The 23,929-nt window shown below is 40.5% G+C and overlaps 1 protein-coding gene across 5 annotated transcripts in view; it reads left to right on the top strand.

Moving 5' to 3' along the window:
* Positions 1-23,929, top strand: part of RIOX2 (ribosomal oxygenase 2) — a 766,429-nt gene that overhangs the window by 579,635 nt on the left and 162,865 nt on the right. For all 5 annotated transcript variants that reach the window (XM_085622446.1, XM_085622442.1, XM_085622444.1 and 2 more), the window contains one exon: positions 13,758-13,860. In XM_085622446.1, coding sequence (XP_085478572.1) covers positions 13,758-13,860 — 103 coding nt within the window. The remainder of the gene's footprint in view (positions 1-13,757; positions 13,861-23,929) is intronic.

Raw genomic sequence — 23,929 nt, 5'->3', positions numbered from 1 at the left:
TGAGTGTTTGATTGGTTCTGATGCTCCGTCCATCACCACCCCCTTTTGTACCGCCATATCATTAAAGGGAGCATGGCTGAAACATGTTGACCGACCAGGATATTGGAGTTACCTTAGATCTCCTACAATATCCGCCTCTCGTTTTTACTTACTGCCAAGGGCCCATACATTAAAATAGTCATTTTTGCCCTGTGGGACCCTTTGGATAGTCTTTTTAACATCCACTCACCCACTATCACTGCACTCTTACGATACAATACCGGCTCCGCTGTATCCAGGCGTCATAGCACACCCGAGGTGCACTCGGCATCTTGGGTGGGGCCCAATGTTGAAGCATGTCACCAACTAGGCTGGTGAGTGAGGGCTTTTTTCAAAACATAATGTGTTTTCATTTCAATGCATACAAACGCTAGGAGCACCTACTCCAGAGCTAGTTCCTTTTGATATAAACACAGAAACTAGGGGAAGTGAACTGGCTCCAGTACCTTTCCTCCCTCTCCCAATGATACTTATCAATAGATGAAGCAGATCATGATTGTTTGGATGTTACCGAGTTGTGTACAAAACCAAGACCTGATATTCAGGACACACCTTTGCCTGAATCAGATTTTGTGATGTTTGTAGATGGATTATGCTTGAGAGATCAAATCAAATCAAAATTACTTTATTCGATTAATATAAAATTAATTATAAAAGTGCAAATATACATCACAGATAAAAACTTTAAAAAGGAACAATGAATTCTTATAAGCAAGTAAGTGATTTCCTGGTTTTCAAAGACCTACATAAAAAGAAGCAACACTGTAACAGGTTAGAGGGTCAGGCAGCATACGTAAGAAATATAGGGCCCGGCGACATTGCCTAAAATTGTGCTTACGTAAAAGTGGAATTAAAAACCTTTTCCGATGATTACAATAAAATTTACTAAGAAAGAAGATGTGCAAATCGGTTTGACGTGATAAATCATCGCAGGGGCAACAAGGGAGATCATTAGTGGAGTAAATACCAGCAGGGTGGCCCAACATGCATGAAATGTAATTAAGGCGAAACCTTAGCAGAATAAATCTGTGCTGTGAGGTTGTTACGAACTCCAAATAGGAGGGTATCCCCTCAACCTACAATCGGCCTTCAATGTATTCCCTGGCAATCGGTTTATTACGGTGTACGCTTATCCCACCCCCGTTAGCAATGGTTATAAAATGCGCCTTTAAAGCTTTTTTCGAGACAGGGACACATTTTCCTGGGAATTCAAATAAACTCCCTAGATCTAAGGTATGTAAAGTGTTTTTCACATACTTTAGCTCATTGGATATCCTCTTTATGTTCGAGGGATAAGCAATCCGGTATTATTTGTTGAGTAAGGGACACAGTATCTCTGCACCATATTGAGTACAATAGGAGAATGGGTACTACGTTTATCAAATCAGTTATAGGGGATACTAAACTCTTGGTGTAATTTAAAGTTGGAACAGCTAGTAGGGGGCTCATCATTGATTTACAAAAGGAATCCTCTATTGTTTGTATCCCCTTTGCATTAACATGGCCCCGCATTCCCACACCATACGTAGCTACTGCACTAGATTTTTCCCCTTAAGCCTTTCTTATGATATCTGTGTTTCTTGTTCCCAACTTTTTTGAAAATGAACGAATGGCGTTTATTCTCTTTTCAAGCATGGTCCCACGGTTTTCTACCATACGCCTCCAGGATGCCCTATAGTCAAAAGTTACCCCTAGGTATGAAAATGACTCTGCACCACTTTATGACTAGAGATAAAAAGAAAGGACGAGGATTCCTCAGCTTTTGGCCTTCAATTAAAACAAATGACTTAGATTTGTTTGTGTGAAGATCCAAGCTTTTCATAAAATCTACATAGGTATCTAACAATATCTGAAGGGACCTTCCTGTTCGCGCAATTAAAACTGCATCGTCTGCATATAAAAAAAATTGGGATGCACAACTTGTTTATTCTGGGAACATCTATGGCTGGTTCTAGCAATTTGGACTCCACCCCATTTGTATATAGCATATAAGAACAGAAAAGGGGCGAGAACGCACCCTAGAGAAACTCATCTAGTAACTGGGAACTATCTGGTGCACTTGCCCTGTAACCCATACCTTACACATGCTTCGGCTCTCGAGTACAGTTGTCTGATAAAGGTGATTACTGCCTGGTCTACCCCCATTTCCCTCATGATCCTCCATAGCTGGGAATGGGATACACAGTCAAAGGCCACGCTAAGGTCCATGAAGGCCGGATATAAATTACTTTGCTTAGCGTGGGTGTACTTTTCTATAAGCAGGCTCAAGTTCAGGCATTGATCTTGAGTACCTCTACCTTTTCTAAAGCGATATTGTGCCGGGATCAAGATGCTGTTTGTCAGTGCCCATGTCTCTAATCTATTCAAGAACACTCTGCCCATGAGTTTTGCCGTGCTATCCAGGAAGGAGATTGGTCTATAGTTTCTTGGGTCTTGCTTATGTCTTTTTTTATTGATTGGTACTAAAATGGCTTTATGCCAGGAAGCCGGCGGTCTCTCTTTTGCTATAGCATTAAAAGTGTTGGTAAGTAAAGGTCCTCAGAGGTCGGGACAGTCTATAAAAAAATCTATTTGGGCACCATGTATACCAGGTGCCTTAATACTGGTGCATTGTGACAGAGCTACATGATGTAGATGCGATGTCATGAATCACACCGGAGCCTTTCCCTCATTTAGGTAAGTTTATTCTGGAAGAACGGATGAAGCGTACACCACTCCAGCTGACTGAACACCAACTGTCTAACATAGAACACCGCTTGTGTTCCTCACACGTAATTAGAACATGACAGATGTTCCACTAAGAGAATCACAGCAGAACATAGAGAAAAGACTGAAACATATACTCTATTCAATGAGCACATTACATATGATACTATTTACAACACTACACCTATCCACATTATTAAAACTAAGGGTGACACCAGAGGATGGAACAGACTCTTCATCCATTGCCCCGGGACCCACTCGCAAAACATAAAAAAGTTTACAAAAATGCTCCACCCATGAGTCCTCATCCACATGCGTGTCCAAATTAGGATCAGATTTCAATTCTAGTAATGGGGCGTTAATCGTTGACCAGAAATCCCTTGCATTGTTTGTAATTGATGCTACAAGTAATTTTTCCCAGGCTTCTTCTTTTAATATCTTTAATCTATTCTTCCTCGCCACAGCATAACTTAGGCGGGCCTGTTTCACAAGTAAGGGATTATTTTGTACAGACTTGAGGGATCGATGTAGGCCGTAAAGTGCTTTAGTGCAGTTGTGATCAAACCATTTCGGTCCCTTAGGTTTGTGTGACCCACCACTCTTTGAGAGATTCCTTTTCACCTCCAGTAGAATAGCTTCAAAGGCCTCAATGGTAGACTCGGGGTCCTGATTTAGGTCTAGACATATTGCTATTTTGTTCTTTCTGTTTGTGACTAGCTGGGGAATGAGAACAGTCTTATCAATGCCCCCCCCCCATACTTAAGTGTTATCCCATTCTTTCTTGCTATGGTGGTTTTTATGTGTGAAAAGTTAAGGCCATGAATACCTGGCCACTCATATGCCAGGTTACAGCTGCATGGTTGCTAAAAGCCCAAAATTCTACTTTCCTATTGTTAAGAGTTCCTCCCAATCTGGCTGAAGATGTACAAATTTGAATCCAGCTAACTTGTTCCCAAATCCGAGTTGTGAAGTGGTAATGGATGAAGCAGATCATGATTGTTTGGATGTTACTGAGTTGTGTATGAACCCAAGATCAGATTTTGTGATGTTTGTGGATGGATCATGCTTGATAGATCAAGAAGGTGAGCTGCATAAGCACTATGTTCTGTTGCAAATGTCATTGAAGCATCATGGTTGAAAGGAGTGCGTTCAGCTCAGGTAGCTGAATTAATTACACTTACCAGGGCATGTTGTTTTGGAAGGCACATGAGAGTAATCTTAGTGACGGATAGTAAATTTGGTTTCGGAGTTGTGCACGATTTTGGGCAGTTGTGGTCCCAATGCAGATTTGTAACCACTTCGTGTTCACCAATATGAAACGGAGAGTGTGTGAAAGATCTGTTAATGGCATTACAATTGCCGGCACAAATTGGGGTGGTTAAATGTTCTGCACACAAATCTGGAATTGATTGTTACAGTTGGCAATAGATATGCTGACGAGATTGCACGTTATTGTACACAACATTTATTAACAAGCAATGGGGAACAATTGAAAGAACAATCTGATCAAACAGAAACAAGACTAATGTTTTCATCTGTTGAAACATGGGAAGAAGTTAGACAATTGTAAGACACAGCTCGTTATGAAGAAAAGTAAAATTGGATCAAAATAGGTTGTACACGCAGAGCAGATGATGAAATATGGATTTAGACCAATAATGCCAGATAGTTTGTTGACTCAGATGGCTCGGCTCTATCATGGTCCTACACATGTGGGTAGAGACGCTGGGCCCGATTCACAGAACTAACTTAAGACAAAATCCTAAACTTACTACCATTTTGGCATTCACAGAAGGCACTTACTCATTTTGGTATTCACAGAAGGCACTTACTCATTTCAGTATTCACAGAAGTTAGGAGTCCTAACTTTAGGACTCCTAGATGCCTTTTGTGAATACCAAAAGTCTTAAAGTTAGGATTTTTCTCAGTTTAGGAGTAGAAAAGTTAGGACTCCTAACTTTAGGACTCCTAAACTGAGAAAAATCCTAACTTTAAGACATTCGGTATTCACAGTAGGCATTTAGGAGTCCTATAATTAGGAGTCCTAACTTTACTACTCCTAAACTGAGAAAAATCCTAACTTTAAGACTTTTGGTATTCACAGAAGGCATTTAGGAGTCCTAAAGTTAGGACTTCTAACTTCTGTGAATACCAAAATGAGTATGGGCCTTCTGTGAATACCAAAATGATAGTAAGTTTAGGATTTTGTCTTAAGTTAGTTCAGTGAATCGGGCCCCATATGATTAGATTGTTTAAGCAGAATTGGCTTAATCCCAAGTTTAGAGTCATCGCAGAAAATCTCTGTCAAAGATGTGTAACTTGTCAGCAACAAAATGCAAGGAGGAAAACTGTTGTACTTTTCGTCGAATTGGAAAAGCAGCAGGTCCATTTACTCAAATGCAATTGGATTTTTGGGAGATGCCTCCTTGCCATGGTCTGAAATATGTCTTGGTGATTGTATGTCTGTTTTCTCGTTGGGTGGAAGCTTATCCAACAAGATGAAATGACAGTTTAACAGTTGCTAAATTGCTTATAAGAGAGCTAATTCATAGATTTGGATTTCCAGTCTCATTAGAATCAGATTGAGGAACTCATTTTAATAATTAGATAATTCGGATGATTTGTCGAGCATTACAAATTGAACAAAAATTACATTGTGCTTATCAACCAGTAGTATCAGGTGTGGTCGAGCAAATAAATGTCACAATAAAGTCTAGACTTGCTAAAGTGTGTGCATCCACATCACTGAAATGGCCAGATGCATTGCCGTTGGTCTTGATGAGTTTGAGAAGTATTCCTGACAGAAGAAGTGGACGGTCCCCACACAAAATTGTGATGGGAAGGGCTATGAGACAGCCAACAGTCCCAAGAAATCAATTGATGAATATAACTGATGACTTGGCGCTCGAATATTGCAAAGGATTGGCTGATGTAGTGCAATCTGTGTCTCATCGGGTTGGAGAAGTTGCAACTACAACACAGCGAGAACAAGGTCATGATTTGAGCACTGGAGAGTGAGTGCTCATCAAGAAACACGTAAGGAAGTCGTGTTTGGAACCTTAATGGCATGGGCCGTATCAAGTAATCCTTGTGACAACAACCGCAATCAAATGTGGTGGCTTGCCTAATTGGATACACTCAAGTCATACAAGAAGAGTCCCACATCCATTTGAAAGTACTGAGTCAGTTGAAGGTGAACAGAAAGAAAGAAAGAAACCTGAACAGACTAAGAATCAAGTAAAGTGGGCACAAGCTACTGGGTCTCGTAATACTGCCATTGTTGAAACTGAAAGAGAGTTGGTACTGAAAGAAAAAAGGGAATCAGCTAAAAGAAGTTTTGAATCAAGTGAAATAGACAGTGTTACAAGAAAAAAGAACAAGGAAAGCTGATAAATGACCTAAAGGAGTCAAGAGAGTAAAATACACTTCGAATGAAAAAGTTTGTAATACTATAATTGGTATTTCTAGCCAATCTGAACAGATTGATACCGAAGGTTAAAAAATAATAAGTGAGAAGAATAAAAAGAGTAAAAGTTGCATACCAGAAGTACACAGCACCTGAATGCAAAAATTTAGCTGCTCCTGCAACGAACACCTCAGAAGAAGAAATCAGAAGCAATTCATCATATGAGCTACATTAAATGAACTGCGCTAAAGAAAAGGGGTGCAGAAAAAAGGGAGCAAAAATTTAAAGACAAATCAAATGGGATAATATCTCTCTAGACCTAAGGTTAAAAAAGTGAGGGATAATCAAATGTTATCCAAAGTTTTAAAAAATTTTGCATTATTAGTTAATTTTTAATATAGATTTACTTACAAAATGGCTAATCAACATCAGGGTTTAATTAAGCGAAGATGTTTGGGGTAGAGGTAGAGGAAAGGGAAGTGTTATTGATTTTATGTTAATATCTAAAAACTCTGCCTCCTTGGTAGATGGTTTTGAGGTGGTGCCAAATAACGCTAGCGACCACAATCCGCTCATTGCCTCATTATATGTAGTTGCTCAAGAAAACGAGAGTGATGGTCGCCCCCTTCACTACAGCTCAAATCAAGGCGTGGGAATAAAATGGAATAAGACAAATTCCATTCAATTTGAGGAGAAAACGGTTAAGGCAAATTTACGCAAGATCTTGAAATGCCTTGATCATGACCTCCAACCCCCTTGACCCCCCCTACCCCCCTCCCCTGAAACGGTTGTGCACGGATTCCAGGAAATTTGTAGAGACGTAGCAAATAACTTGACGAGCTCGCTGGCATCAAGGGAACCAAAGGGCATCGGTTTGATGCCAAGTGTACAAGGGCCCAGAAGGACCTAAAGAAGGCTCTGCATACCAGCCCACGAGATCAAGCTCCTATTAGGAATGCAAGGCAGTCCTATAAGCTTATAGTTGCACAGAGGAAACAGGATTTAAGGAAAAAGGCTTGTTCTCCGAGGACTCAAGGGCCATGGATACTCTAATACCAGGCGATATTTGGGAATCCCATTACATAAAAATATTTAATCCGAACGATATTACTGATTTGGAAATAAGTCAGGAGGTCCCACTTAACATATTATCTGCTGAACTTCTGAGCTCCTCGCTCCTTGTAAGCGAGGTGGAGGAGGCTCTCAAAAAAGATATACCCTTAAAAGCTCCTGGCCGGGATGGGGTGCCCCTTGATTTATTTAAGAGTAACCATCAACTTTGGGCACCCCTCTTGACAAATGTCTTCAGAGCTGTAATAACTGGCCCAATCCTAGTATCATAGAAAGAGGCCATAGTGGTCTCCGTGTATAAAAAGGGGAAAGAAGGAAGATCCTTCTTGTTATAGGCCCATTTCTTTAATTGACGCCACGGTCAAGGTGTTAGGGAGGGTGATCTTAGCGCGCCTTGAGACGTAGGCAGATTCTGAAGGTATGATATCCCAAACCCAATATGGCTTCCGAAGAGGCATGGGGACAAATCAACAGTCCCTAAACCTAGCACTGATTATGGGCAAGTACATGAAGGCAAGGAAGGGGTCCTTACACCGTGCCTTCATGGACTTGTCCAGTGCCTTTGACACGGTCAATAGGGGTAAACTGTGGGCCATGATGGGGGTCATGGGCTTTGAGGAACCCCTAGTCACTGTATTGCATCCACCACGGTGTCTATACGATATGGTCCAGGGGGTGAAAGAACAGGGCCAATTGTCTCTACAGAGGGAGTACGTCAGGGGTGCATACTGGCCCCCTTCCTCTTCCTCTTACGGCCTTGAATCTGCCCTGAAAAGCCAGGAGTTAGATCTGCCAAGAATGGGGGGAAGCCAATTCCGTTGTTGTCGTATGCGGATGACACGGTTTTAATGGCGTTAACCACTAACAGCCTACAGAAATCATTGAATGTTTTTAATAAATTTATGTCAGCTTTGAACCCAAAGGTAAATTTTTAATAAATCTTATATTATGGTCTGTGGTCCTAGTCAGACCAAATCAAGAAAGTTTATGGTAAACGAAAAGAAAATTGACAAGGTGTCAAATTTTAACTATTTGGGGAATGTTTTTAATGATAAATTGAATTGGGAACAGCTTATCACATCCAGGGTCCAGAACACTAGCCGTGCAGTGGAGGGTCTCTTCCGCTTTGCGAGTAAATTGGGCCATAAGCCGGTAGTGGAACTGATAACTTTATATAGGTCAAAATGTTTGTCTATTGCCACTTATGGGGCGGGAGTATGGGGTTATTATAAAAGCACAAAACTTCAGATATTAGAGAATAAGTTCCTAAAGAGACTACTGATGATTCCCCACAGCGCCCCTTCGGCATTTTGCCACACTGAGCTAGGTGTTGATTTTATTGCGGATCAGATTAATATTGCCCCTTTAATCCTCTGGGCGAAAGTTTGACTGTCGGAAGACTTAACGCTAACAAAAGAGATTGTCAGGGAATGCATGATGTTGGACAATGCCGAGGCCATTCAATGGCTTAGTTATGTAAAGGGAAAGTTCAAAGAAATAGACCTTGGGCATTATTATGACAATCCGGACAGCATAGACTCAAACGCGAAACAAACCAATAAAAATGCATTTCACAATGAGCATGATAAACCCAGGAGGATAGTAGGGCTGTAACCCTACATTAACCAGCACTTTTTGCATCCCCAATTTTATCTGTCTTTTACCATTAACACACATTTTAGATTTTTCTTGACTAGATTTCCACTTTGCACTTTTTAATGGCCTTTTCCAAACAGGCCGGTTGGTGCAATAACCTCTCTCCCTGTCCGTGCGACAATTTAACAAAACAAAGCACTTTGCACCTTATTCTATTCTGCGCACTTTATAGGGAACCAAGGGCCAGGTTCCTTATTCCTTTTTTAAAAAAAGCTCGTCCTTGCAACTACCAGGAGGGTTTTAATCTTTTATTATCCTTATCGAATGAAGCAAATTGCACTGTAGTTATACATTTTATCAGGAACGCTTTCATAATAAGGAAACGGTATGAATCATAAACAAAACTGACGTCTTCTGTTTATATTTGTAGAATTTTAGAGTTCTGTATTCTAATAATTTCATGAGAATTTGTGGTTTATTTGAGTCAAATGACATTTTATTGTATTAACTTGAGATGAAATATTTGCATATATTGTGTATAAATGTCTTTTATGGTTTATTTAAACTGAATAAAGTTATTTGACTGAATATAGATTTACTTAAAAAATGGCTAGAAATGAAACTAGTAATCAAAATCAGGGTTTAATTAAGCGAAAATGTTTTATTGCTTGTTTTATATGTGTTCTTTTAATGCTGTTTGTTTGGTTGATATTCATTTTAATAATACCTAACTTTATGTATCCTACTAAAGTTAATATTACTAATAATGGTGTTTCCACAAAAGTTAAAATAAAGAAAGATCTTAAAGAAGATCCGTTGACTAACATTATAGAACTAAAAGTAAGTGACCTACCCCAAGATAATTCTATTAATGATTTTTCGTTAAATGTTTTTACTAAATTGTTGTATGAGTACGTTGCTTCTATGGATGCAAGAGATTGTTATGTGTGTATGCAATTACCATTGTCTGTCTCGGAAGGAGTGACTTATCACCACCTTCCATTATCATATTGTATTTCATGTAGTGTACTAACAAGTTTATTCAATGGGAAGGATCAGTTTCAGTATTTCTACTCCAATTATGATTTAGTATTTTCAGAAGTTCCTATTAAAAAGAATATGAATATAGTGAGTAGTGCAAGAAATGCTGAGTATATAGGAGAATTTTTCCATACTACTAAAATAATAAACACTGTATATGCACATCGAAATAATCTGACCTGTAGATAACATAGTGTAGAAATAGAATTCTTAAATACTGTAGAAAATAGGTGACAAGATTGTAAGAAAAAGGCTGAAGAACAAAAGACTAATATTCCTCCCTGGGCTCACAAGGAGGGGGGATTACAAGAAAGGTGAAATATATGCTTCCATGACGCTAGACTGGCACCACAAGGGAAAGCTTTGCTTACTGAGTCAAAAGACTGATTATAACAATTATTTCACTGGTTCTAGTGAATGCAAACATACTTTCCTAATCACAGGGGGTTGGGGACCGAGAGGTGGTACTGACCCTGTTTATCCTGGAGTTTATTAAGTGTGTGGTAGAAATGCTTATTACAGATTGCCACACCATTGATATAGGTGTTATTTGGTAATAGTTTTCCCAAAGATCTATCATGTGAATGAAAATCCTATACCCAATGAAAAGAAACTAACACGGAGTAAAAGGGGAAAACTGCTGCAGAAATAGTGGGAGATATTTTTGGTGCGTTGAAACCTCCAGTTGGAGTAATTTTGAACTCGCATAAAATCAGAAAATTGTCTACAGTAGTTGATCGTTTATCAACAGATACTGCTGTGGGTTTTTAATGATTAATATGAAAATGGTGGCTATGAGATCCATGGTTTTGCGAAATCGACTTGCTCTTGATGTACTATTGGCAAAAGAGGGCGTAGTCTAGTATGTTGAAAATTCAACAATGTTGCACATATATTCCTGACAAAAGTAAGGATTTGGAGGGATACATCAGCAACATTACACATTTAAATAATGATTTAACTGAACTGAAGGTTGATGGTGCATGGGAAAAACTTGGTAAGGGTTTTTCCTCAGTAAGTAATTGGTTTTCATCACTAAGTAACAGCTTGTTAGGGAGAATACAAACACCTATAATTGCTATAGCTATTGGCATACTAATGGTAATTTTAATTTACAAATGTAAAAATAAGCAAACTGATTAAACGTAGAGCAAGAAAAAGGAAAAGAGAAGAAATAGAGATGGAAGAAAGGAAAGAAGCTTATTATGAAGTAATGAGAGATGTAGAGGGTGTTTGGTTGAAACAGATGAAAATTACTTTTTGAAAAAGGATTCAGATCGTAATCTGATTCTATAGATTATATGATGGCCTGAGTCGCCATCAAATGGGGGATTGATAAAGCATGACTTTGTGAAATAAAAATCCTGCTTGATTAAATCTACTCATGTTTGTCTTACCCATAAAACAATGGCTTACGGTATACAAAAATATTAACATGTGTAACAAATTTTAGGGAATAAGTGCAAAACAAAGCATACGTTAGAAGTATTAGTGAAAAAGTGCAAAATGAAGCACGTGTAGAAAATGAAAGTAGCATTAAATGTGCGGAAAGCATGAATAAATAAACTTTCTTTATGTTAACTAAGACATTTACGAGAGAGAGAAAGAAATGGAAATTATAAATACAAAATGCTTAGAAAAATGTTATGCTTAAAAGCTTATTTTTCTTTACTTATAATGTAAAAGAGACATATTAATTAATAATGGGACTAATTAGAATAATATTTGTGGATATAATAAAAAAAAATATGATTCTTTTGTCATAATGATCTTTTATGAAATTATCATTGTAACTGAATTATTTTCTTAGAGAGAGATGCATTACAAAATCCTATGAAGACCTCAAAACCTTCCTTGAATTATATTTTCTTTTCTTAAAATGTAGCCTCGGAAGAAATTGTATTTTGTCCTTCACAAGTTCTAAATTGCTGTAGTTTGTTTAGCTGTGCACAAATTAATTTTAAGGAATTTTCTCTTGATTATTTTCTGTGAATGAACTCGTCGGACAAAAGTTACAAACTGTGAAAAGTGAGCGAAGATGTGAATAAATGTTACAAGATGTTTTCCTGCTTCCGCGGAAGGATTACTTCATTAGAACTAACAATGACTTTCTTCAATAAACTTTGTCGAACTAGTATGGTCAGATGATCACCTTATTTTGAAAACCAATGAAAACGAGAAGAACCTATGAATGAATCTTTTAGGAAATTGGACATTAATATTTAGGGTATAAATATTTGTGTAAAAAGAGAATTAGTAGATTATCTGTTTCTATGAGAGGAGAGCTTCGCTGCTATTTCCCTTTATGCTACTCTGTCTGGCTTCTGTCTTTGCTAAACCTGACTGAGACTGTCCTGAATTCTTTGCACTTCATCGGCTGGTGATGTTGCTCTTAACTATACCTTTTTGGCCAAGAGGTTAGCTTCCTTTCTCATTGCATGCTGTGCAATAATTCTCTAGGTTCGTATGAAATCAAATTGCATATTGATATTAGCAATGAAATGTTTTCGCTTTTATCTCTCTCACTCTCTCTCGCACTCTCTCCACTCAAATGCCCGTTATTGATATTGTGCTGAATGTAATATAAATTGTTCCTTATATTAGTGATTTACCTGTAACATTTGTTTATGAAGAAACTTATGATACTTGCTAGTGTATTCATGTACTGACCATTCATATTCTGAAAACTTAAGATAAAAGTGACTTGATAAGTATTTCAGAGTTTGTCATTATGAGGTTTTGACAGATTTGTAATATTATGACAGTTGTTATTAAATCCGATATTAACTTCATTTAAGGTCCTCGTGAGGGGAATTTATCCTTTTTCCCATTGCCAAGTCCCTATTAGCTCTACATAAAAATCCATCGGAGGACCTGTTGTTGTGAGTGGTTATTGAAGTTCTCATGGGCCTAGTGATATAAAATCAGTGCTATCTTAATCCCTTACCTGCGGGGGTAATTCCCCCACGGTGCGGGGGGGGCCGCGGCGCCGCTGTGCTCATGACGAACTCAGCTCATCATGACTCACAGTGGAGCTGTGCTCATGACAAGCTGAGCTCGTCACGACCCCGCCCACTGATTAATTCTCCCGCACAGGTGGGGAATTGACTGCGCGTGGGCAGGCCGCGGCCGTTATGACGAGCTCAACTCGTCATGAGCACAACTCCACTGTGACTCATGACGAGCTCAGCTCGTCATAAGCATGGAAGGGGTTAAAGGAGGAATAATTGTTTCCCCTGCTTCCGCTGCTTCACAGGTAACAAAAACAGATCTTCTTAGTATTGGGATTAAAAATCTTTTTGTGAATGCAACATAAAATTTTCAAAAAAAGGTAAATTACAGTACGGATTGGGTAGATTGCCCATTGGATGGGCAGATCATAATAGATGACCTGTCAAACTGCCTAAGGGGATGCATAAATAACTTTAAATGATTCCAACTCTGAACTTGGTTAGGAAACGATCCTAGGTGTTAATCACCATGTCCAGATATGATTCCACGCCCTTAGTTGTGCAAATCAAAAGGTGCACAAAATTGGAACTTTTATTAGTTCCACAGCTTCCCTCCTTAGGGCTATATAGTTTGCTTTTATCCACTCAGTATCAGTTGTGTTTAAATCCCAAGGATCTGAAGAAATTGAAGGCCTGCCCAACTTATTAGCTGTAAGTCAAATATAGGAAAACCTAACAAACATACATTTCTGACTGGGTACGATGATTAAAAAAATTCCGGTTAATTTTTCTCATCATTGGTGTAGAAGCAAGCTGTCTGAAACTGAGAAACTATAGTCTTGTGCAAATCTCTCTAATTGTTATTTTTCTTCACCTAGACATTAGCTGCTTAAAACTATTTTAGAAATTATGTTGAATTCCAACAGATATATTTTTATTATGTGCAGTTCTTGGGGTGATTTGCTGTTAGACTCCATCCCTGGACTTGTGTTTGATGCATCAAGTGCAGATGTGGAATTCCGTAGAGGTGTGCCAAAGCAACAGTTTATGGTAAGAGCTAGATCTGTTTTTAACCTTATAAACGTTGTATGTTAACCTTATTCTAAATAGAAGCAAATTATATTGTAATTCTTGTTAAAATGATGCTCCAAGAGAACACAAACATAAAAACAATTACATACTTAGATGCCCATGCGTTTTACATAAATGTGTGCTTTAAGGAGTCCGCGCATGAAAGTTAACCTTATCATAATGTGTGTTACAATAAATCATGACGTTCGTATTTAAATGTGAACCCCACAATCTTTCGAAATTTGGATTTTTATTTTTTTGCATTGACCCTGTGCTTTGCAGCAGTTTTTTAGATCTTATTGTATGTAATAGGGCATCTTTCCTTTCCTGACAAAGGACTCTTGTGACTTGCGTCTCACTTTGCTTATTTCTCTCATTCCATTGTGCCAAGGAGACAGGCCAAGCTGCCTTCCTAATTTAGTAGGGAAGGAAAGCTTTTCTGCCTTTCGTACGGAGCTGTTATTTGGGAATGTTCAGTTTTCTAATGCACTGAGGTGCGGATCACCTTGGAGTATGTTATCCATACTAGATTGACTCACTTAATAAATCGGCGAGAAGTTATTAATTTTAACCCCAAGTGTAATTTCAGCTAATATTGACACAGTTCATCAAGTTAAATTATATTTTCATATTTTCCTAAAGTATTTAAATACTTGTATTTGAAGGGAGCACAGTAAGGCTACTAACATCTAATTGCAGCACAAATAATTATTGAACATTTTAAAAAGTTACATCCAGAAATTGCTCCACCCCCTTATCCCTTCCCATCTAATCTCCAAAGGGAAAAAAATACAGTCTACCTTCCCTAAATTTGCATGAGTGAAGACTTTGAATTATTCTTGGTGCACTCGCTTCAGTTCCTCTTGTATAAGATTTTTGGGATTTTGGACCAGTTGATCTGTTCTTGCTCATTCTAACTGCAAACATACTGGACATTTGGATCTGCATTGTTTTGCTCCATGCTCATTCTGTACCACTTTCCTTCATGGGTGCCACTTTGTCTGTGCCACTGCTTCATTTTAGCACCAAGATTTTATGTGCATTTGTTGTATATATTATCATTAAACAATTGATGCAATAACTTTTTTAATTATCGGGTACTGACTAATTGTGTTTGAATAAAGTAATGAGTGCTGACTGTAAGACTCAATTGACAACAGTTAGCAGTGTAGGCTAGTGTTCCTATTGTTTTAAGTTTGCTGAAATTAATCCGTAGGAACCACTGTTGTTGTTACAGCAACTACAGCAGAAACTTTGAATATGGACCTTCATAAGTAAAAGCGTAAGTCTTACACGCTTTTGGAAATCCTGACAGGGATGTAGTCAGCTGAGGATATATTCAATTTAATGAGGGACTGATGGACTGGTGGTTAGGTCGTCTTCAAAGTAGTAGACCCCTGTGTCCTCACACCTTCCATATCTCTCTGCACATCTGTCTTCCGATAGCACGACGTTCCAGGTTATTCCAAGTTGACTGGACCAGAACACACTAGCAGTGAGTGCACACTCCAGACATATTTTCCAAAATGTTGGATTCACTATGCAAAAAAATGTTTTGCCTCGGACATTTGGGCCTTCATTCTTCCAAGTTAAACACATAGGGCCTTATCTCAATCTCGGTGGATGGAATTCTCTGTTACAAACTTGACCGATATCCCGTCCGTCGTATTATGATCTCCAGAGGATATAATGGGATTGTAATACAGCAGACGGGATATCTGTCACGTTTGTGACGGAGTATTCCCCTCGGCCAAGATCTAAATAAGGCCTATAGTCTGTATGAGATGGCTGGGTTTGCTGTTCTTTCCCCTTCCACACCACTGCCAACGTCTCATGAAGGCACTACTGTAGGGTGGCAAGGAGGCATCCAGGCAGATAATGAAGGCTGATGGTCTGATTTGGTAGCTTAGTCCATGGTTTCCTTGGTGGTGTTATAGTGTCATAATTGAATGGTGGCAACCAGCTTTTTTTCTAATGTCTAAGTTCAGCTGTTTTCTATATTAATCTCAAGGACAACCCAATATATATATATATATATATATATATATATATATATAGTACAAAACATTACGTGGGACTCATTTGAGTCAAGAAGCCTCATACAAAGATTAGAGGGATCTATACGCCAATTAATAATATTGGATGTTTAAATTAATAGTCAACCGCTCTGAGGATAAACTGTTGGAAGAACAGTCATCAAGACTCATAGATGAACCAATAATGAAAGTTCTACACAAGGGAATTTTCTGTTATAGATTTATTGTTTTCATACATATATTGAATGGTGCGACAACATGAATCAATAGTGCAGACGATTTAGTGTACATAAAGTGGTTTAACAGACAACAATCATTATACAAAGACACTATATAATCCCACTGGTTGCATGTATATTCCAGTTTGCAAAGATGAAAGGAGGCTCAATGAGTTTAGCCATCCTTATGGTTCAATTCCAGGTATCAAACAATTGGAACTGTTGCAGATGTTTTGACCCCATCAAATTTTGAGGGGTCTCCTCAGGACGTCTTCATCAGACTACCACACCTATGTGTATAGAAACAGATTAACTGAGTCTGGTCATAGCACAATTGCTTCATATGTACGACCAGAGCAGTGGCAACTATGATATGTCCATTCACCAATGATGATCTTGATGCGCAGGGCCGGACTGGGAACGCAAACCAGCCCTGGCAATGCATCTGGACCCTGCACGGTTGGGCAGTGCTACTGCCTTAGCACTACTGCTGCCGCTTTTGTTACAGGGGTCGGAAAACTGTCCCCCACTGCTTGAAAACTGTCCTCTATTGTTCCAGTCCATCGGGGAAATGCTGGGTGCCCGCTACCGCCAGTCTGACCCTGTTGATGTGTGAAATCATTTCCTTAATTATGCTAAGACAAAATAAAATAAAGGCGGGCCAACCATTAACCAAACCCAATGCCATATAATCAAAAATCTTAATCAACCTTAAGTGGGCACCGAAGTTGGTGCAATTATGCCACAAATGTGCTCTTTGCAATGTGGTTAAGGCCTTTATCATGTGGCTGAAAAACACGTATGTGTACCTGATACTGCTAAGTCCAAACAAGGTGTCAGTCCCACAGGACATATTATACGAATAGAATACAGTCAAACGATCCTGTATCCTGACTCTATGGCAACCAAAAGTGTTATACCAAATCGTAATAGAGAGCTCAACATGCAATTAGTAATCAACCCTAGCACGTGGCATGCAGGCTATCCAAAGTGCTACAGAAAAATGCTTAAATTAACCTTTTAAAATCAGTGCGTAAAGTCACTGTGTTACCTAACAATGAGAATACCCTGAGCAACACACACAAGACTTGGCTGGTGCCTCGCTGGCACTGCAAATTTGCCCCGTTATTCTGAACAAAGTGATACAAAGAAATCAACTATGGAATAAGTATGGTTCTAACAATCAATTGGATAGATCAGACTAATCCGTCACTGTACATTACATTACCTACAAACTGGGAGCTCTCAGTGCTCCTCGCCTCAACAATTCGTGTACGTCTGCCATAGTTTGAGGAAGACGTGCCAGACGCTCCTTTCTTATCTTCATTCTTGTCCAGACAACCGCTAAACAGACGCCTGCTAATTTGGGCGTGTGCAAAGTGTACATTGAGAACCCACACTACGGTAAACATGTCTAGGAGAAATCTGTCCATGTCACACCTGTGTTCAGTATCACCTGAGTAGATTAAAACAACCCGCCTGTCTGTGTCAAATGGAAGTCAAACATCTACCCTAAATTACTAAAAACATCTTAAAAACAAAACACCAAAGGGTGATCCTAACAGCACAGCATGCAAGGATCAAGGACTGTGTGCACTCAAAAGAAATGGTATTTAGCAACCGTCTTCTATCACAGTGATTATTAAAATTGAACCAGGGATAGTCTTAGTGTGTCGTTGAAGTCATTAAGACCCTTGTTGGTGTTATTCAAGAAGTCTATCCATTTGCATTCCCTGATGTTGAGCAGATTCCTGATATCTTCTCCCCTGCTTGGTTTCTTGATCACCTCCACCACTTGCCACTAGATTTCATCAGCTGTGTCACCATGTTCAATGAAGTGGCATACAATTGGAGCACCTTCTGTTTGGCATCTTATCCTACATTTGTACTGAGAGGTGCATTGTTTCACCATTTGTGTGGCTTGACCTACATACCATTGCAAGCAAGGGCATTGAGTTGCATAACTTACATTCCGTGTATTGCAACTGAAGAACCATCGTAGATGGAAAACCCTGTCGTTCATAGTCTGGCATTTGGTATCCCCTGTAAAATTACACACTGAGCAGTTACCACATCTGTAGTGACCTTCTTGATCAGGGAGATTTCATAGTGGTCTAATGTCGCTTTTATTGGTGTGTTCTCTATATATTCTTACCACAAAATCTCAGATGTTTCTATTCGTTTTACAGCCAAATAGAAGGGCCTATCACTCAAAAGGGGCTGGTGTCTGTTGATAATAGTACTGATCTCATTGCTCACTGGGGCGAATGTACTGACCATTACAATGTAGTTTTGTTTATTCGCTTTTCTGTCTAGGGATAAGTAAACCTTCTCTAGGGCTGAACCGTGCCCTCTTAATGGTCATTGAGAAATATTTATCGGGGTAACCCCTATCCAAGAGTTTGTGTTTGAATATCTCCGCCTCTTTGAAATAGTCCTCTTTTCAGGTACTATCCCTACATATGTGTAAGAATTGCCCATAGATAAGTTTGTCCCTCAATGCCCTGAGGTGGTGACTATTGTAGCGCAAAATGAATTTGTTGTCTGCCTGTTGTCTGTACAATGTGGTGTACAGTTTGCCATTGCTGTGTCTGACTATCAAGTCTAGGTAACTGATCTCCTCTGTGCTATGTTGCATGGTAAAGTGTAGCTCCTGGCTTTGGTTGTTAAGCCATGGCACAAAAGAATTGAGTTCTATTACATCCCCAAGCCAGATGAAGAACACATCATAAATGTAACGTCTCCCGTTACTGATGTGTGTGTGGAAGAGGTTGGAATTATATACGATAATGTCCTCAAACTTTGCCACTTTATAAGCAAAACAAGCTCCCATTGCTACTCCTTTCTTCTGTATGTAAACAACTATAAAAATATATTGTGATCAAGGCCTCCTGTAGGCCGAAACGCGTCATGGCGGCTGTGTAAAGTTTTTGTCCGATTAAAGAAATTTTCAGCACTTATCTTGGGTCCGTGTTCGTCTTTGCGCATTGAAGCTGCGTAACCTACAAGGCGATTCCTGGTGGCAACTATAAAAATATATATATATTTTTTTTAGGGTGACCCTTGCTAAACTTACAATGAGTTTGTAAAGACCCTCTTCCAAGTCAGTGAGTCTTACACATTTCTTAATCACTTCAATCGCCTCATTTTTTAGGGATGTTGGTGAACAAGAATTCAACGTCAATTGCCACCTATATGTCTCCGCCCAGTGTGAAGTCCAATTCATCCACCATGTTGATAAATTGCATGCTGTCCCGTACACATGACTGTATTTTGGAGACTTCATCCTTAATGTAGTGGTCAACACATTTACATAAAGGTTCCAATACAGAGTCGCAATCGGATACTTTGGGACGACCAGGAGGTTTGGATATATCTTTGTGGATTTTGGGTAAAGTGTAGATAACTGGTGTCCTAGGATGAGGTTAGTTCAGGGAAGACAATTCTTTCTCAGTGATGGCACCCTCGTTGATGGCCTCCGTTGTGATGTGTTTGATTTCTTCCTGAATTCTCCTCAGGTGGTCACCCCTCAGTTTATTCTAGTGTCTCTGGTCACTCAATTGCCTATAAAACTATTGACAAGGACTTACGGGTGACGTTGCCTCCTCAAGCAAGATGATGTCCAATCGTGCGCATAGGTATGGCCAGAAAACGACTTACTCAAAGCACTCTGCCCTGCTTGAGTTACTTCACAGCATCAACCGCATTGCGTACATAGCCAAAACACACACGCATGGGGCTAGAAGACTATTGGTGTTACTCATTAAGCAGGAACTTAAACACGCCCTGATTTATTGTATTTGAGTTACCCCACAAACTACTGTATATACCTAATTTGAAGTTTACGTGAAGTTTCACATGTATGGTGGAGCACTATCGCGCCAAAAACCATAGGACCGACTCTCCAGTGGAAATGTTTTTATCTGACATACCACTGACCCTCGTCCCCCACCTGAAAATCGCCAGTAAATGCATGCCACTTAAATAAGCGATATTGTTAAAAAACAAGGGGAAACCCATAGGTAGAGAAGGACCTAGGGTAGTTACTATTTAGAAAAACAATTGGTCCTTCAAAAGAGATAAAGTGAACAATAAATATAGACCAGAATCGGCTCTATATTAATACAAATGTCCAGCCGGACATGTAGGTTTAATGATAAACATAATTAGTGAAATTGCAACCGACAAATTAGAATGGGCCACAGTCCTGTGAACCTTCAACGAACAAAACAATAAAGAACAAACACAGTTATTCAGAAGAAAAGCATTTTTTCAGGCTAACTGAACAAGCTTATCGCCGATAAAAAATGAAAGGGCAAGCTTTGAAGAAAGTTAACAGTCATGCACAATTCTTAACACGTGTTTAACATGCATGCTGTACAACATGTCGACGACGTTTCGATCTATTACAAAAATACATAGATCATCATCAGGACTAAAATGAATGACAAGCCTGAGAGCGCATTACCTCGCAGGGCGAGGGACTGAACCACGGGATGCCAAGTGGATCAGACAGGCAACCAATGAGGGGGTTCCACACGGTAAGGGATTCAACCAACTCCGGATTGGAACACGGTTGGAAGTACGGCGCCAAGGAATTTAAGGCGTACGTAAGGGTTTCAAAATTTGAAGAGTTATGTCAGCTTCACTCGAAAGCAAGAATGAGGGACGGCGCCGATAGGGATTCAGGCGTCCGTGTGAAGGGCAGCTTGACGGTCCAAGATTTTGCCTCTTGTGACGGTGACTAGCGCGATCACTTTATCTCTTTTGAAGGACCAACTTAAATAAGCGAGGCAGTATGTGACCTGGTGATGATTAAAACATCTGGCTCTGATGGATTCTCGTTGTAATTCTGCCAGTCCTTCTCTGAGTTACTAGCTTTAAAACTGGGAGAACTGTATGAGACAACAGCTACGGAGAGCAGGTTGCCCCTCTCCCTCAAAGAAACTTTAATTGGCTCAATACCCAAGCCAGTTTCAGGATGCCTCCAGTCTTTCCTGTTACAGACTACTGAAATACCTTAACATCAATTATAAATTCTTAGTAAAATCCTCACAGAGAATAATACTGTATGTGCTTCATGACTTAATTCATCCAGACCAATATGGTTTTGCTCCTGGGAAAACCGCTTCCCTTAATATTTGTTGGCTTTTTAGGATCATGGACCAAGCACCTAGAACTTGGCCCCACTAAGCTTGTCTGGTCCTTGGTCTGTAAAAAGCATTTGATAACCTGGATTGGAATTACCTGTTTTTTTTAAACATATTTTAATTTACATTTTGTATGTTTGGTACAATTACAGAAGCAATATTTGCAACACTTTTCAGTATTATTCTCTTTTATCATTTAGACAGGGATACATACATTTCTTTCCTGGGGTATTGCATGGTGTCACTTATCTTGCACAATCGCTTATTGTTCACCACTCTTTGCGTGCCCACTGACCCCAGTCTCATTACATTAATGATTTTCGCGACCCCGACTACTGCTCTTCTAGTGCTCTTCCCTGCCTTGTCTCGGATGGCGGTTCGAGCCGCTACCCAGGATTAAGAGAATGTCCACATCAATGTCCACATCAATCTCACTCTTATACCCATAACCAATAACAATTCAACCAGTGAAAAAGAAAGAAAAGGAAAAACAAATGAAGATAAAAGGAAACTTAATAAAATTCGGCATGCATAGGGGGCCCGAGTACCAGCTGAGTCTAATAATGCTTTCGTTAATCCTGTCAATTACATGATATATTCTGCGTAGTGTGCGGGTTCTCCTGGGGGGGTGGGGAGTCGGGGAGTTTGGCGTCTCCCCATCCATCGACCCTACTCTTTCATGTACCGTCTGTCTTTCCCCTCTCCAGGACCACTGGTTCACCTTCTCGTAGCAGATATACCGTGCCCGCCCCCGCTTTGTGGGTCCAATGTCGTCTGTGTGGGAGCATGTAAATCACTCACTGTCTCTCCCAGTCTTCCCCCCTGTTGTCTGTTCCCACTCTGAGGTTTCCCAGTTTGCCGGCACTTCTTTCCATAGGTCTGCTATCGGTCGTCTCCGGATACCCCTTGCTTCCTCCCAAGTCAGGGCTATGCCCTCCGCTCCTGCCCAACCAATAACCACTCTGTTCCAACCGGTCACTTTTGGCCCAGCGGGAGCTTCCCACAACAGTGCTATCCGTCTCTTAGCTAGGCCTAGGGCTAGGTCAATAAATCGATTCCCCACCTTCAGTTTGGGAGGGCGCGGGAAGAGCCCTAACAAACAGACTTCTATAGCCAGCACCAGTTCCCTCCGCAGTGCTTTCTTTATCTTAACCAGGATTATCGCCCAATAGCCCTGCACTACTCCACAGCTCCAGGTCATGTGTATAAACCCAGCATCCACAGAAGCACACCTCGGGCATTTCCTCAGCTCGACACCATATGTAACATTGATTCTGTGAGGCGTCATATAAACCATATGGAGGTAGTTGAACTGCGTATATTTAAGCCTGGTGTTCCTCAATATTTTCTTATGGGACCTCATTACTTTCCCCGATTCTCCATCAGTGAGCTCCCTACCTATCGCCCTTTCCCATTTGCTTCGGAGAGCCCCCATAGGGCTAACGGACGTGGCGACCAGGGCCTCATGATGCCACTTCACTTGGGTCCCGCAGTGTCCAAAGTGGTCAGCGCATACAGCACTGGGTGAGTCGTTCATCCCTACTTCCACCCCATAGCTGTCAAAAGGTTCGAACCAAAGCTTCGTACTGCGGGAACTGACCAGGAGAAAGGCTATAATTCTCCATCAAGTCTGCAAACGGGACCATGGAGCTGTCTTGGTAGCAACCACCATATCTAAGCTCACCTCTGTCCATGACCCCATCTGTTCCGCCGTAAACACTGTCACTGGATCTCCATGTGGGAGCCCAACCAACGGCAGTGCGAGGAAGAACCACGGAGTCCCTCCCAACTTGCGAGCACAGCGTTGCCAGGTATGTATGGCTGTACGCTGCAAAACCGACTTATATGGGACAGTAACTGCCGGTCTCAGTAATTTAGCCAACAATGCGTCTGGTTTGCCATTAGGTTCCATCAGCCATATACCCACTTCATTCACTCCCTCCACCCATTGTTCCAGCCACTGCAGCTGGGCAGCCAATATATCCAATTCAAAGTCCGGCACACCCAAGCCTCTGTCCGCCATTGGGAGCTGTGACGTCGGAAGGGAGACCCTGTGTCTGTCATCCCCCCGTATCAGATCCCTCACCAGAGCATTCAAGGATCTGAACCACCCTCGTGGCATCAGCGTAGGTAAATTAACAAAAAAATACAGTAGTCTCGGCAGCATGACCATCTTAAGGAGGGAGATTTGCGCCATGATCGGCAATTGCAGTGAGCGCCAGAAGTGCACACAGGCCCGGAGCGACTGCAGCGCCCTATCCAGATTCCCTTCCCGTAAGTCTTCCAAAGAATGGAACACATGGATTCCCAAATATTTGATCAAGTGAGAAGCCCAGTTAATGTCGATAAGCAGTATCCCCGGGCCGAGGTTCCGGTCCCAACCGGGGAAGTAGGTAGGTCTTTTTCTTGTTCACCCGTAAGCCCGACAGTGCCTCAAATCGCTCCAGCAATGCAAGTGCCATTAAGGTGCCAGGTACCGCCGCTCCTAAGTAGATCAGGAGGTCGTCTGCATACAAGGAGATCATATGCATCCGCCGGTCTAATCCAAGTCCTATCCCCAGGTTATAGGAGGTGTTGCGGGAGGGGATGAACCGGTTCTAGTCCACATGGATGACATCTTGCATATGCGGGAGTAGTCGCAGTG

Source organism: Triturus cristatus, chromosome 8 (genome assembly GCF_964204655.1).
Source record: "Triturus cristatus chromosome 8, aTriCri1.1, whole genome shotgun sequence".
NCBI classification, from domain to species: Eukaryota; Metazoa; Chordata; class Amphibia; order Caudata; family Salamandridae; genus Triturus; species Triturus cristatus.
Note: the sequence above shows the minus strand (reverse complement) of the source record. Positions and strands in the feature narration are given on the sequence as shown.